This window comes from Marmota marmota, unplaced genomic scaffold (assembly GCF_001458135.2).
Source record: "Marmota marmota marmota unplaced genomic scaffold, marMar, whole genome shotgun sequence".
Taxonomy (NCBI): domain Eukaryota; kingdom Metazoa; phylum Chordata; class Mammalia; order Rodentia; family Sciuridae; genus Marmota; species Marmota marmota.
Window position 1 is genome coordinate 7,804,241 of NW_026000130.1, and position 16,430 is coordinate 7,820,670.

General features: G+C 38.6%; 1 protein-coding gene across 1 annotated transcript in view; it reads left to right on the forward strand.

Moving 5' to 3' along the window:
* Positions 1 to 1,820: 1,820 nt before the first annotated feature.
* Mapk1 (mitogen-activated protein kinase 1) overlaps positions 1,821 to 16,430 on the forward strand; it is an 87,972-nt gene continuing 73,362 nt past the window's right edge. The window contains exon 1 of the mRNA XM_015500345.2: positions 1,821 to 2,176. Within this exon, the coding sequence (XP_015355831.1) occupies positions 2,058 to 2,176 (119 nt within the window). The 5' untranslated portion in view covers positions 1,821 to 2,057. The remainder of the gene's footprint in view (positions 2,177 to 16,430) is intronic.

The following is a 16,430-nucleotide window of genomic DNA, read 5'->3' on the forward strand; positions in this document are numbered from 1 at the left end:
GGGGGGCTTGGGCTTTTGGGTGTGAAGCAAACAGTTGATAAAGAACCAGAGGGTTTGAGTGGCCAGATCATCCTGCAGCTAACTTTGTTTGGCATGCCCTGCAGACAACTTATTCAGCCTGTCCTGCACCTAACAACTTTTCTGTATCATTAAGTCTACTTTTTACTGCTTCAACTTTTGCTTTTACTTTATTGAGGTTTTAATTTCATTGTATTCTCCATTTATTTTGGCCTTTAAAAAATACATAATGTCCTCTTTTAATAAAGAATAAGAATCAGGTGTTTTCTAAAATTAGGTTCTGCCTCATGGGATACACACACACACACACACACACACACACCACCACACATTTTTTGTACCAGGATTGAACCCTGGGGCTAAGTGCTTAACCACTAGATCACATCCCCAGCCCTTTTTATTTTTTATCTTAAGGTCTTGCTAAGTTGCTGAGGCTGGCATTTTTGCAGTCCTGCCTCACCTGGTTGGGATTACAGTTGTGCAACACTGCACCTTGCTAAATGTATTTTGAAGGAGTTAATTTTTGGCTCTAGTGCTTTATTTGTTTTCTCATGTGACACATTCCCCCCACCAACACACACAGGGTTGTTGTTTTTTTTGGTGTTGGACACTGAACCCAGGACCTCTCACATGCTGAACATGCACTCTCCCATTGAGATACACTCCTAGCCCTTCACACAGGGTTTTTCAAGGACTTGTTTATTCTCCTTTGCAACTGACTAGTTTATCTTTGTTAATATCTGAAAGTTCACAGTTGATGGCTATGAAGACCTCCCAGTTGGCCAAACAGGATTAGGGGTCTGCCACTCCTACTTTACCCTCCAGAGATAGCAGAAATGGTGCAGAGGCTCCACGCCCAGTTTTTTTTCTAAATCTTGATGTTTCAGTATTAGCGACTTTTGTGTTTATATTTCATTATGTCTAAGTTTCTGCTCTTCTGTTCTAATCTGGGTCTCAGTCAGTGATGTCTTTCTAAAATGTCTCAACTCACTACCCACTAACTCCTTACTCTTGTTTTATATATCTTCATACTTAACAGCTTGAGTATTTTATTTATGTGTCTCCCCTCTCTAGAGGGTAATATTTTTTTTTGTAGTTTTAGATGGACAGCATGACTTTATTTTTATGAGATGCTAAGGTTCGAACCCAGTGCCTCACACATGCTAGGCAAGCCTTTGCCACTGAGCTACAACCCCAGCTCCTCTAGGCGGTAACTTCTAAAGGATGTATCCCTAAAAATATGGTAGACTCTTGACAAATATCTGAACAAACCTCTGGTTATTGGGTCTACTTAGTCGCTCATTTTGGTCCCTATATTTGTGTCTCACACTTCCTCGGTATGCAAATGTCTTTCTGCCTCGGTCATGCCTTCCGGTTTCTTTCCATATCCAAAGGTCTAAGTTTACCGCTGTGTGAGACTAGGATTCGCACAGGCCGGTAGCGGGGGTGCCAGTGATTGGGGTGTCGGGCGTCCTGGCGTTTCACGTGCTGTCCCAAGTTCCTCTGGCTGTGTCATAACTTCATTCCGGGTTCGCACTGCCCCGTGTCTCTCATGGTGGGTTCTGTCTCGACGCATCCGTTTCCTTCAGAGGCTCGACTGCGAATGCAAGTGACCGCGCTGGAGGACGCCTCCGCCTCCTCTGCTGCGCTGCCGCCGCCGCAGCCGCCGCTCCCGCCGCCGCCGCCGCAGTGTTCCGCCCAGTGCTCGCCGCTTCCGCCGGTCCGCTAAGCCCCGCCCTCGCTCGTCATGAGCCAATCCTCGAGTACGTCGCTTGTCCCCGCCCCGGCGCCCTCCTCGGCGCGCGCCCCTCCCTCCGCCCGCCGGCCCGCCCGTCAGTCAGGCAGGCAGTCTGTCCGAGCGGTCGTAACCCCTCCAGTTCTCTTGAGCATTGCCGTCCTTCTTTCTTCCTGGTCAGCAACAGCGGCTGCACCAGAAGCATCGCAGTTCCTTCGGGAGGCGCGGCAGGGACTGAGTGGCGACAGCGGAGCGTCGAGCCTAGCGCAGCTGAGGCGGCGGCGGCGGCGGCCGGGCAGCCAACATGGCGGCGGCGGCGGCGGCGGGCGCGGGCCCGGAGATGGTCCGCGGGCAGGTGTTCGACGTGGGGCCGCGCTACACCAACCTCTCGTACATCGGCGAGGGCGCCTACGGCATGGTGTGGTGAGTGGCCGCGCCCGCCCGCAGCCCCGACCGCGCCGGGACACATCACTGCCTGGGGCTCCAGCGGACGCAGCCGCGGCCTCACCCGCGCTTTGGCCTCCCGCGCCGCGACCCCAACCATAGGCTTCTTGGTCCACGCGACGGGGTTTTAGCGCGGGGTCCCCGGGGGGTGATAGATATTTAGGTGTTGTTAAGGGCGTTTCCAGGGCTGCTCTCTCGCGGTTGGGAGGGGCTCAGCGGGTGGAGGTTAGGAGACCCACGTACTCGGTCGCAAGCACGGACTTTCAAGCCTGGACCCCCAGGAAGGGAACCTCGGCACCTCTTGTCCCATGATTGTCTAATATCACGGCCTCCTTTTTGAAGTTCAATTGTAAACCCTGGGATGCCATCAGATGCTCGTCGATGGTGGCGGCGGTGTTCTTGAAAGCCTTTCGCCTCAGCCTATGTGCAGAATACCGAAATACTATTTTTATTCCTTCCATCTCTGTTTACCGTGAACAGCTTTCATTAAGTACCTCAAGTGATGCTAATGGTGCTTTTCTGCGCACGTTTTCTAAAAAGCATTAGTGACACCAGTATTGGTTGCGAAATATTTCAACCTTGAAGTCTTTAAGTGGGTTTTAATATTGTGCTGTTTGCGTTTCAGGAAGAACAAGCCAGCATCACTCTCTTAACTTATTAAAAATCTGTTTGAGTTGGGCCTAATTGGACTCCCTTGTCCTTACTCTAAGTGAGCTCTTTTAACAGCATAAATGCATCCAGACATTTTAGCTTAATTATGGTAGACTTTTCCTATTAATGTTTGGTTTGGGGGTTTTTTGTTGTTGTTATTGTTTTTTGTGCTGAGGATTGATTCTTTTGGTGCTTTGTGCATTCGAGGCAAGCACTCTACCTCTTAATATTTTTAGTGGTCAGTATATAAAGTCTAAATGGTATTCTTATCACATTCTGGCTGTCTCATCTTGATCCAGATCTCTCTAGAAACGATATTGTTTTTATTATAATGACCTAATTGTAGTGTTTTATGTTGATGAAGACTTGTGGAAGTAGATTCTCTTACACCTAAATCTTAGGTCTCTTGTATTAAACCAATTTATTGAATGCATCGTGGCAGGTACTGTGCTACCTCCATTATTTAATTAATTTTATCTGGCTAGCACCTTGTGGAAGGAAGACAGTGACAATATTCCTCTTTCAGGTAAGGAAGTATTTATAGGTGAAGCCATTCCCAAGGTCACAGACCTAAAGTCAGGTTTAAATTTATATACTGATATCCTACTTCAAATGCTGCAGCTTTTTTTCTACACCCAGCTTTCCTTAAATAGTATTAATAATAATTCAGAAGTTTAGCATATTTTACTGTTATGAACAAGTCTTTTTTAGAAATGCATTCAAATTTGAATGATCATAATTTTAGAAATGCCAAAGAGGGTATGTTCTTCCAAATGTCTTAACTAAATAGACAACATTTTTAAAAAAAATACTATGAATATTTTCATTTTCTTTAGGAGCAAAATGCTTCACAGTGTACCACTATGAAAATTAACTTGAACTCACAGGCTTAGGAGCCAAAAGAGATAGTAAATTAGGTCAGGCCATAGAGAAATAGGTTCTGAAACTAGTGGAGAGAAAGTACTGCCCAGAGCATCACTTCTGTCTCATATCTTATTGTTCTTGCACCTGCTGGTAAGTATTGCTAGTAAATATATCATTAATAGAGGCTCGAAGTTGCATCCTTTGGTCTCTTTCTAAAAATGAAATTTTTGAAATATGGTCTGAAAAATTTGTAGAAGATGTCAATTTAAAGTTTTACCCTCACACCATCTGATAAGATACTTAAAAGTCTGAAGATTATTTAGATCTGGGAACTCTTTCACCCACTACTGTCAATTTATTTGACCCAAGTCTTCAGTTGAAATGCCAAGTCCTCTTACTGTAATTTTTCTTTTCCTAAGTAAAATACAGATATAATTGGAATTTGAATCCTGGGTCCAGATGATAGCCTTTATCTTCAGGTTGAAAATACACCTTAGTATTAATTGAATCATCTGCATTGCACATTAGCTTTTGATCAATGTTGATTAACAAGTTCTGGGTTTTTAGAGAGCTTCTTGGCTGAAATGTTAATATTTGAATAATAATCTCTTAAAAACTTAATACTTCAGAAGGATTTAAGGCTGTTTTTAAGCAATTTAAAAAAATTTTTTCTGAATCAGTTCATTAGGAATTGTGGTAGTTTTATTCAGGTTTCTTTCCTAATCACTATGTGGATGTTATAAAAATGAAGAGGGTTTTGAGTTAGGCCTTTGAGAGTGGGTGTGATTTTGATAGGCAGATAATAGGAGCAGGTGACAGCTTGAGCTGTGAAATCTAATCCTGGAAAAGTACTTCAGTGACAAACTGTAAAGGATTTTTTTTAAAGATTATCTTTTTTTTTAAAAAAAATATTTTTTAGTTGTTGATGGACTTTATTGTATTTATTTTTATATGGTGCTGAGGATCGAACCCAGTGCCTTACGCATGCTAGGCGAGCATGCTACCACTGAGCCAGAAGCCCAGCTCCTGTAAAGGATTCTTAATGGCAAATCTGAGTTTGACTGTATTTGTGCAGTGGAGAGGCATTGACGTTTTTGAAACAGGCAGTCATGGTCAGTTTTGAGATTTGGGGGAAGATGGATCAATACTGGTAAGAATGATAGGAAAAAGAACTGGAATGGAGGCCATTGTAACTATCTAATGGAGTAGTAATCCTATGGCAGAGGGAATTAAGGGGTCTTAGATAGATGGCATTAGTCACAGGAGTTCTTATGGGAAGAATGGTAGAAAGACTTGTAATCATGGCATGTATGGGTAGAAGGAAAAGAGATGTATAAAGGATAAGAGAACAAGAAAGGTGGGGTTTATATTTCAGAGATTTCTGAGAGAGAATGAGACAATGCCAAGACTGTCTTGGGAACTTGGGAGGATGGGGGTGCCATTATCCAAGAGAAGAGGTAGATTCTGGAGGCAGAGCAGATTTGTCTGGGAGGAGCAGTGAGTTCTGATGTAGGCTCAAGATAGTGATACCTACATCCCATTCAGGTTACATAAAGAGTGTCTTGAAATTTTTAACAGGGGAACAGGAACTAGAGATGAAATTTTGTGTATAGCCAATGATAGCTCAAATCTTGAGTGGAGGAGCACAGATTCTTATTTGGGGGTCATTGATTAGGTAAAATTGCAAGCATGTATTCATTTTTTTGGTGTATGACCTGTAACACTCAGTAGATTTTCAGAGGGGTTCATTATCCCAGAAAGGTTCAGAACCCTGAGACAGAAGAGATGGACCAAAGAGTTTACTCCAGCAAACAAATACTAATAGCAGACAAAGGAAGAGGAACTTGAGGACTGGTGAAATGTGTAAGAAAGACTGGTGGGATTAAGAGAGAAGTGGAAGGTGTATGCATCATTGTCTTGATAACTAAGATAAGAATTTATCTGTTTTAGAGTAGTTGAGTTTGAAATTGTTTCTAAAAGTGACAGAAAGGTTGGGGTCATGTCCATAGAGATGTTAATTGAAGCCTTATGAGTGGATGAGAAAATACCTGAGAACTGAGCCAAAGAAATGTCTACCTTTAGGTGTCAATAGATGGCAAGTTACAGAAGAGCACAGGAAATATTGTCTGAGAGATCAAAGAACAAAGTCAGTGGTCATTACAGTATTGGTATTGAATACTGTAGAGGGTGAAAATAATGCATCTGAAGACAAGCTATTTATATTTGTTGATTTTTTTCCACTCCCCTTTTTGAAAATGTGGCACACATCTGCAGTCTCAGGATGAAGGATTCAAAGTTCAAGGTCAACCTGGGCAATAAAATAAAAAAAGGTTGGGGTTTTAGCTAAAGTGGTAAAGTGCTTACCTAGCACACAAGAGGCCCTGGGTTCAGTGCCAGTACTTCAGAAATGAAAGGATGGTTTCAACTGAAATTTTATTATGATCACATTCCTGATGGTATGGTATTCTGTCCTGTTGAGGATTTTATAATTATATCAGTCTAGGGGCTGGGGTTGTGGCTCAGTGGTAGAGCACTCGCCTGGCGTGTGCAAGGCCCTGGGTTCAATCCTCAGCACCACATAAAAATAAATAAATAAATAAAAATAAAGGCATTGTGTACAACTAAAAGAAATAAATATTTAAAAAATAAATTAAAAAATAATAATTATTATATCTGTCTAGAACTACTGTACCATTTATTCTATAGTTCTGTTTTGTTTTTAAACGTGTATTGTCTAATCTTCAACCACCCTGCAAAGGTGGTTACTCTTTTTCTTTTTTTTTAGTCAGTAAGGAAACTTTAGTTAATTTGACCAAGATGCACAGCTAGGAAGTAACAGGAAAACCCATTCTGCCTGGTTCCTAAGAAAGATTACAATGGAAGAATGAGGGTGTAGTTCAGTGTAGAGCACTTGTCTACCATGTGTAAGGCCCTCAGTTTGGTCTTGGTATCACCCCCCCCCCCAAAAAATGAAAAAGTATGTTTTCAACAACAGAAAATGTCTTTTGCCTATTTTTCAACCAATCATGGAAATCCAGATGTGGTGGCACACGCTCGTGATCCCAGCTACTCAAGAGGTTGAGGCAGAAGGATGGCAGGTTCAAGGCCAATCTGTACAACTTGGCAAGACCCTTTCTCAAATTAAAAAAATTTTCATGCAAGGTCATTTACTCGAAATATTTAATGTGCCAGGATTCACACATGATCTATGCACTTGACTGACTTAATCCAAATAGTGGGATGAGGTTGGCCAGTAATACAAACACTATACCACCACTATATGGGAGAAATGTATGAAATGCCGGGAGAAAAAGAAGGCCTGAGTGATATGGGAGTAGGCTATTTTTTTAATGGTCTTACACACTTTTGAGCTTGGTGTTGCTGTATGAATAGATGTTTGCCTTCAAAAGTACTTTTCAGGCAAAGGGAAATACACATGGAAAGACACAGAAGGCTGAAAACATAATATGAGGTCAGGAAAACCACACATTGTTTGGGTACCAAGACTATAGAAAGACTTTGGGAGAAGGCTAGAGTTGAGAAAGTTGGGGTGGGCAGGACCAAATTCTGAAGTGCAGTGTTTGTAAGTTTGGTCTTGATTTTGTAGGTGATTGGAAGTCATTAAAGTATGGCCCTCGATATGGCAGTTCTTGTCAAATTTTTTAGTTGCATGCATTCTTTCACTTTGCTTCCCTTATGTTTTCTACTTGCTGTGCCTACTTGCTTTTTTTTTTGCTTCTTGGTCTTGGGGTGATTTCACCCACCTTCTCCTGAGGTGTTTGGAAATGCAAGGGGCTTTTTTGTTGTCAAAATTTTGGTGTTCATGGATGGGTTGTAGCTCTTGTTGAGCACTTTCCTCGCATGTGTGAGGGTTCGATCCTCAGTACCACATTAAAAAAAATAAATAAAACAAAGATATTATGTCTATCAACTGAAAATTTTTTTTTCTGTGATGATATTGGCCTTTATTATCTATGCAATGAGGGCATACAAGCTAAATGACCACAGTGCACCATATAGTCAGTCCCTCCACTGGAGAATTGTACTGCAAGAGTGCCAATAGTATACCCCTCTAAACCTAGGAAATGTTGGGTTCTTTTCTAGCTGTGGCTTCTGCTAAGACTCATCCCTGTGAACTTTGCCCTCCCTTCCACCCTGAAACTGCTGGGTTTTGTGTCACCTGTTTGAAAGGGAGGAGCAACTTACTATCTTGATTGGTGACAGAGATCTGTTATACCAATTTTGGAGCCTGAAAATAAGAGGAGACCAATTTACATGAATAGCAGGAAATCTAGTGTTTCTGAACAAAGCTTAGAGTGCAAATAAAACTAAGAAGACATTTAATTTCAAAATTAATAGTACCTCTAATAATGTGCTTCTGGTAGTTAACTGTGTTACATTTTTCCCATGAATTTAATTTGTGTATTCTCAGTTCTCAGGTATTATAAAAAGATTGTTATGAAAAGCATCCAAATTGAGTTTTCCCAAGAACCATATATAATTTATGCCTCACCTTGCACACACTAAGATATTTGATTAAAAAACAGTTGATTTGGGCTGGAGTTGTGGCTCAGCAGTAGAGCGCTTGCCCAGCACATGCGAGGCGCTGGGTTCAGTCCTCGGCACCACATAAAAATAAATAACTAAATGAAAGGTATTGTGTCTAACTACAACTAAAAAAAAAACAACCTTTTTTTTAAAAAAGTTTATTTTTTTTTCCAGTAAACATACAGAACTCCCTTCCTCTAGCGTACTTTACCCACCTATCTGCCAAACCTAGGTTACTGTTTCTTCCCTTTTGCTTCTCCTTTCCCATATACAACTTAGAGCTACCACACCAAGAGGTATCTACGAGCACACATTTAGTAGCCTGCGCTCTCTCTACTTCTACTAGAAAAGGCTACCTACCTAAGTTTTGAGTTGGCCCATACTGTATCAGGAGGAAGAGAGAGAACCAGGAAGATTCTGAACCTGGGCTTTCTGGAACCTGAGCAGAAAAACAGAAGGAGAAAGCTCAGCAAATTTATGGGTTCATGTTTTATCAATTAAAAATGAAGGGATTGGGTTCTATCTGGTTTTCAAACAGCTTCCTGAGGGGCTTCAGGCCTTACCCTAAAAGGGGAAATTTCATGTGCAGCACACTCTTTTTCCTCATTGAAGCATCTCTGCATTTTCCTTTCCTTTTTCTTTTCTTATCCTCTTCTTCCTTCTTCCCCTTTCTCTTTTCTTTTATTCATTGGTCACCTTCACATATATACTTACAGGATCATCAGGGTAAAATTCCATTTGGGGAAAGGATTCAGTTGCTCTAAAAGCATTAGGAAACCAATAGTATAGATCCTCTCTAAGGTCCATCTCAGGTTCTCTGCCCCAAGAAAGAAAAATAAGGAACAGGTCTCCACCATCTCTGGTATAGTCATGCATGTTGTGAAATCACTGCTGGAAAGAACAGAGAAGTTCTTCCTCCTCAGTCCAAGAGGAAAAAAAAAAAGGTTTATGCCAGGTAACCTTACCTTCTGAGCCAGGTAGGAGATAAAGTCAGTGTCTGCCATGAATGCATGAGGTATTGGAGGTTTGGAAAATGTGAAGTAAATTTGGGACCACTTTTGTGTGCTTGAAAGTCTTCTAGATATGACTCAAAGGACTGCCCCCACTCCTTTTAAGCTCCTTGAAAGGGAGGACTTTGTCCCTGCCTTATCTCCAGTATCTAGTGCAAGCATTGTACATAGTATTAGGTACTCCGTAAATATTTGCCAAATCAGGCAGAATGTAATAGTATCTTAGTAATGGTGCATTGAGGCTAGCTAACTCTGTGTTAACCTTATAATCATCTCCACCTTTCCTGTTTTCCATTCACTTTCCTATATTATTTGAATATGAATGAAGGAACAAACTGTAAGCCTCTTTATAAGCAGCAAGAAACATCCCATTTATCAATTTAGAAAACTGCATTTGAAATCTCAGCTCTGGCTCTAAAAGCTGGATGATTTACAGCATATCATTTAACTTCTCAGAGTCTCATTTTACTTTTGGTGAGACAGAGATTATGCTTTTTGAGTGTTGGACTGACTATATTAACTAAATCACTATGTAATTTTACAAATTTTGTATCCCAGTGTAGGGCTAAAGGTTAAAGTGTCAAATGAATGACTGGGGCATAGGCTGGACACCTGCATATATAGGTAACTTCATGGAACCTTTTTTTTTTTTTTTTAAATAATGCTAAAATATATGTGACATAAAATACACCATCTTGGGGCTGGGGATGTGGCTCAAGTGGTAGCGTGCTTGCCTGGCATGCGTGCGGCCCGGGTTCGATCCTCAGCACCACATACAAAGATGTTGTGTCTGCCGATAACTGAAAAATAAATATTAAAAAATTCTCTCTCTCTGTCTCTCTCTGTCTCTCTCTCTCTCTCTCTGTTTAAAAAAAAAAAAAATACACCATCTTAGTTTGGGTATATTCACATTGTACAGCCATTCTCCAGAACTCTCTTCTTGCAAAGCTGAAATTCTAAACATATTAAACAACTCTCCATTTTCCTAGTCCATGTCAACCACCATTCTACTTTCTCTCTAAATTTGACTTGTATGATTGCCCTGTTTCATTTAGCATAATGTCTCAGGGCTCATCCATGCTGTAGCATGTCAGAACTTCCTTTTTAAGGCTGGATAATATTACATTGAATATATACATGTAATCCATTTATCATCTGTGGACACTAGGGTTGCTTCCTTTTTTCATCAGTTGTGATTAATGCTGCTATAAACATAGGTGTACAGATATCTCTTTGAAAGCTATTTTTAATTCTTTTTGAGTATATACCCAGAAGTGATATTTCTGGATCATAAGGTAATTCTGTTTAATTTTTTTTGACGAATAATCACTATATTTCAAAGTGGTTGTATCATTTTACATTCCCACCAACAGTGGATTAGGATTTCAGTTTCCTCACATGCTTGCTACCACTTATTTTCTGCATTTTTTGATAGTATTGATCCTATTGGGCAGGATTAAAGAACTTGTTTTGCTGGGTCTTGTGCCTGTGTTTGATATACCAGCAGTGCATATTTGACAATAAGACAACTCTTATCTCAAAGGAATCTTTGGAGAATACAGTGGGGAGCTTAAAAACTAAATGTGTGTGTCCGTGCATGTGTATATATTTTTCCCCAAGTGTGCTCTTTGTTCATAGAAAAAAATTTAAAAGTATTTCTTAAACAAAGTAGTTGTACAGTGTAACCATAATCCACAACTCCAGTCTAATCATGAGAAAACATCAGACAAATCTCAGTTGGGGGCAGTCCACAAAATATCTGACAAATCCTCCCCTAAGTGGTCATAGTCGTTAAAAAAGAAGAGAATCTAAGAAACTGTTATTGCCCACAGAAGAGTAAGGAAGTATGACAATTAAATGTAATATGTCCTGGATGGGACCTTAGAAAAGAAAAAGGACATTAAGTAAAAACTTAGGACATGAATTAAGTGTGGGCTTTAATTAATAATGTATCAATATTGGTTCATTAAATGTGACAAATGTACCATACAAATTTATCAATACCAAGGAAAATTGAATGTGGAGTATATGGAAAAACTCCTATCTTCTTAATTTTTCTGTAAATATGAAGCTATTTTTAAATAAGTTTATCTTTTAAAAAACTTAAGTGATACAGTTTTAAATTATGTATATGGCCTTTTCCTTTAGCATAATGTAACTTCAGATTAGAGAGTATTTGCCTTTTTGTTGAGCTTTAAGAATTCTTTAGGGGCTGGGGTTGTGTCTCAGCAGCAGAGCACTTGCCTCGCATGTGCAAGGCCCTGAGTTCGATCCTCAGCACCACATATAAATAAATAAAGTTAGAAAAAAAAAGCTATTAAAAAAAAGAATTCTTTATATATTCCAGATACAAGTTCTTTATTAAATATGATTTGGAGTTTTTTTTCCCTCCATTCTGTGGGTTGTCTTTTCACTGTATTGATAGTGCCTTTTGAAGCAAAAGTTTTTTATTGTTGTTGTTTTGTTTTTGTTTTTTACCTTTATTTTTATTTATTTTTATGTGGTGCTGAGGATGGAACCCAGTGCCCCACGCATGCCAGGCGAGTGCACAACCACTTGAGCCACATCGCCCAGCCCGTCAGTTCTGTTCTATTGATCTTTCTTCATGTCAGTACCACACTGACTGGATTATTTTCTTGATTATTTAATTTGCAATAAGTTTTGAAATTCAGTACTACAAGTCCTGTAGCTTCATTGTTGTTTTGCAAGATTATTTTGCTTGAGTTTCCATATAAAATTTAGGATCAGTTTATTAATTTCTACAAAGAAGTCAGCTGAATTCTAGTAGGAATTGCATTGAAATCTGTACACCAACTTGGGAAATATTGCCATCCTAACCACATTAAGTTTTCTGATCCATGAACATGAATTTCTTTCTGCTTATTTAAATAATAATTTTAATAATGCTTTATAATTTTCAGAGTGTAAGTTTTGTACTACTTTCACTACATATATACCTAAGTGGTTTTTCTTTTTCCCTGCTGGTACTGTAAATGAAATTGTTTTCTTAATTGTATTTTTGGATTGACTGCATATGTATATGGTCTATTTTTGTATACCATATATTTAGTATATTGATCTTGTATTCTACAACATGTGCTGAACTCACTTATTCCAATTTTAGCAAGTTCTTCATGATTTTCTGTATAAAACGTGTCATTACAAATAGAGATAATTTTATATCTTTCTTTCCAATTTGGAAGCCTTTTATCTCTTTCTTTTCTTTTCTTTTTTTTGACTAATTACCCTGGCCAGAGCACCACTCCTAATCTTTTACCATTATGAGTACAATATTAGATGGAGCTTTTTGGTAGGTGCCCTTTCCTTTTTATTCCTAGTTCCTTGAGCATTTTTAACTTGAAAGGGCTTTTGTCAAATGCTTTGCTGAGCCTATTGAGATGATCTGGGCTAAAGTTTTAAATGGCTTTCCAAGTGACTAAAGATTTATATAGGATTTCATTTTTTATTTAATTATTTTAAAACCATATTCTAATTTTTCTGAAATTGTATTAAACAGTTTTATTGTAAAGATATTTTAAAATTTTGTATTCTTTGACCAGTATCTTTCCAGTCCCCCATGAATGATTCTTTAACAAAAACAAGCCTTTTGCTGCAAAACACTTAATAAAAATATCCATTTTTGTTACTCTAGCTAGACTTTCCTAGGTCTTGCCCCAGAGTACAGTATGCCATGTTTCCTTTATAACCAGTTTCTTTCAGGAATTGTCTGTATTGCTGTCTTTTCTAGTACTCCTGAGTTTGCCTCTTCTGCTGCTGCTGCTAGATATTCCCCAAACCCACTGTCAACTGGCATTGCACACTTTGTAATTCCTCAGTTTTGATTTTTCTGTTTGGTGATTTTTTTCCTGATTACCTGCTCTATTCCTTCCCCCATCAAACAGATTCTGTGATTTTTCTGGAGCATTTGCTATTGTAAACTACTTTCTAAAATGTTACCTCTGCTTCTTTGCTGAGGCACCTCTTACTGAGTCTTTGGGCCCTTTGTTCTTAGTTCTTGGGCCCTCGTGTGTGTTCCGTACAGTCTCTCTGGGTGACCTCATCCAAATTCCTAGGGACTGATGACTCTCCAGTCCTAAAAATAAAACAGAACCAAACCTCCACTTCCCTTCAAGGCATCCTTGTCTCTCCTTTAGGTCCCTGTCTACTGTTTTATCTTTTTCCTCCCACTTCTAGCTAAAGCTCTTTTTGCTGTGCTGGACATGTTCTCAACAGGATTTCTTTTGTTGTTTTAATTCTAACTTAATGCTTATGCTATGCCATTGTGTCCCCTTTTTCCCCCTTTCATGTATCTATGAATCCAACAAGTCATGTCAACATAACATTAAATTTTACTAAAAATAGATCATTTAGATAACTGTTACCCTCTTGTTGGACATTCAGATTGCTTTAGTTCGTTCCTATTTTTAAATAATACAGTTATACATATTTTTAGTATGACAGCCCTCATCCCTTTTTGAATAATTTTCTTAGAATTTGTTATATTATGTGCATGTACATACACATGGATGCACAAAATGGGATAACCAGGTCAAAGAAAGAATAATGCTTTCATACTATGTGGCCATATTTCTCTCCTGGAATAGCATTTAAACTATGTTGCCATTAATTTTTTCCATATTTTTATTGGTGCATTATAGTTTTACATAATGATGGGATTTGTTAACATATTTGTACATGCACACAATGTAACGATATAGTTTGACTAATATCACTGCCCAGCACTTCCCCCTTTCCTCCCCACCTCCCACCCCTTGATCCTTTTCCTCTATTTATCTCATTCTCATTTTCATGAGATTTCCCCCTCCACCTTTCTTTTCCTTTTTCCTTTCTAGCTTTTGCATGTGAGAGAAAACATACAATCGTTGACCTTTTGATATTGAGTTCTTTCTCTTAACATAATGGTCTCTAGTTCCATCTATTTTCCTGCAAATATCATAATTTTATCCTCTATGGTTGCATAAAACCCTATTGTGTATATATACCACATTTTCTTTATCCATTCATTCATTGATGGACAGCTAGGCTGCTTTCATAATTTGGCTATTGTGAACGTGTTACTATAAACATCACGTATCACTGTAGTGTGATGACCTTAGTTCTTCAGGACAAATACCAAGGAGTGGTATAGCTGTGCCATGTGGTGATTTCTATGTCTTGTCTTTTGAGGGCTGCCATTAATTTTTAAGAGAATCTCTCTTTGCTTTCCCTTCTTGTAACATGGTATTCTTACTTATAATTGAATAGTAGGTAGTAGCTTATAGTTGTACGTAGAATCTACTTAGTTGCTTTATTTGAGCTTTATTTATAAAGCTAAACTTTTTTGAGGTTTTACTCATCTCATATTTTAACTGTATTCAAATTATTGCACTGTTTGCCTATTAGAAGTTGAGTATTAATCTTTATTTCCTGAAAATCATTAAAATATTTCTATAACCAAGTGTATTAATTCTTTATTGTGTTCTTTTATTGCTCCTGAATTGGTAAGTACACTGAGGCTTTTAACCTTTAATTTAGCCTTTTAACCTCTATAGAATTTATTGTAGACAAAAGTGCTACGTTTGGGAGGCGGCTGGGGTTGTGGCTCAGAGGTAGACTGCTCACTTACCATGCGTGAGACACTGGGTTCAATCCTCAGCACCACCTAAAAATAAAATAAAGATATTGTGTCCACCCATAACTGAAAAATTAAAAAAAAAAAAAAAAAGCTACGTTTGGGATGCTTATTTTGCTTCCTATTAATAGTTTATGTTTTATTAATGTTTACTAATTACTTTTCTTTTTTAAAAAATATTTTTAGTTATACATGGGCACAATGTCTTTATTTTGTTGATTTATTTTTATATGGTGCTGAGGATCAAACCCAGTGCTTTACATGTGCGAGGCAAGCGTTTTGCCACTGAGCCACAACCTCAATCCCTAATTGCTTTTCACATAGTCATATTTAACTTATACATATTTACTTATGTCTTTCTGGAATCTGTTCCTTTGGTCTTGTTTAATACCAAGCCTTTTAAATTTATTTTTCTTTTTCCCAGATATCTAGTTTTTAATTCCCTAGCAGGATTTTGCCTTGGGGTCCTTGTCAGCTTTCCTACACTGGCAAAGTGGATTGGCCATGATAAAAAGTATCATACACATCCATTTCTTTTAGTTTTGTCCTCTCTAAAAACCCAGAGCCATTTGTCTCCCTGCTCCAGGTTCTCGTGCCTTAATTTGGTTTCTGTTAGCTCTCCAGAGTGAAGGAATCTCTTACCTTAAATTCTTTTTTATTAGTTACACATGACAGTACAATGATCTTGACAATTCATACATTTGAATCAAATGGGGTATAATTTTCATTTTTCTGATTGTACAGGTTGCAGAATCACATTGTCATACAGTCACCTATATGCATACATCAATAATAATGTCTATTATTACCTTAAATTCTTAAGTGTTAGCACTTGACATAGTGATAAAAATCGCCCTGGGGGTGGTAATGGGGGGTTAAAGAGAAAATACTTTCTTTTTTTCTTTTTGTGTTAATTCACATGTCAGAAATGTTCACTCTTTTAAAAGTATATAATTCAATTGTTTTCCATATATTCACAGTTGCATAATCACCACCACCATGTAATTCCAGAACATTTTTTGTCATTCCAAATGGAAACCCTATAACTTGTCTCTTTCCATTTCTCCTCCTCACCATCCTCTAGCAATCAACCTCTGTCTCCTTTAATAGTGCATAACCTGCCCTACTTGCCTCTTTCTGAGCATATGTATTTTAACTTCCTTATTTTTCTGTGTTTTTGTATCAGCATTTACTTTTCAGAGTCATGCCACTGATTTGGCATTAGCTTCATAAAATCAACTTGAAGCATCTTAATTTTTTCTTTTATTTTTAGTTGTAGATGAACACAATACCTTTATTTTTTATTTATGTATATATGTATGTGGTACTGAGGATCAAACCCAGTGCCTCACACGTATAAAGCAAGCACTCCACCATTGAGATACAAACCAATCGTATCTTACCTAATTGTATTAGGCCCAGGTATGCATTGTCTAATCATTCTCTTTCTATATTCCAGACCTTTCTCCAGCCACCCCCCCACCCACACCCACCACCCTCCCCTTCTTCATGATTTCGCTTTATTGCC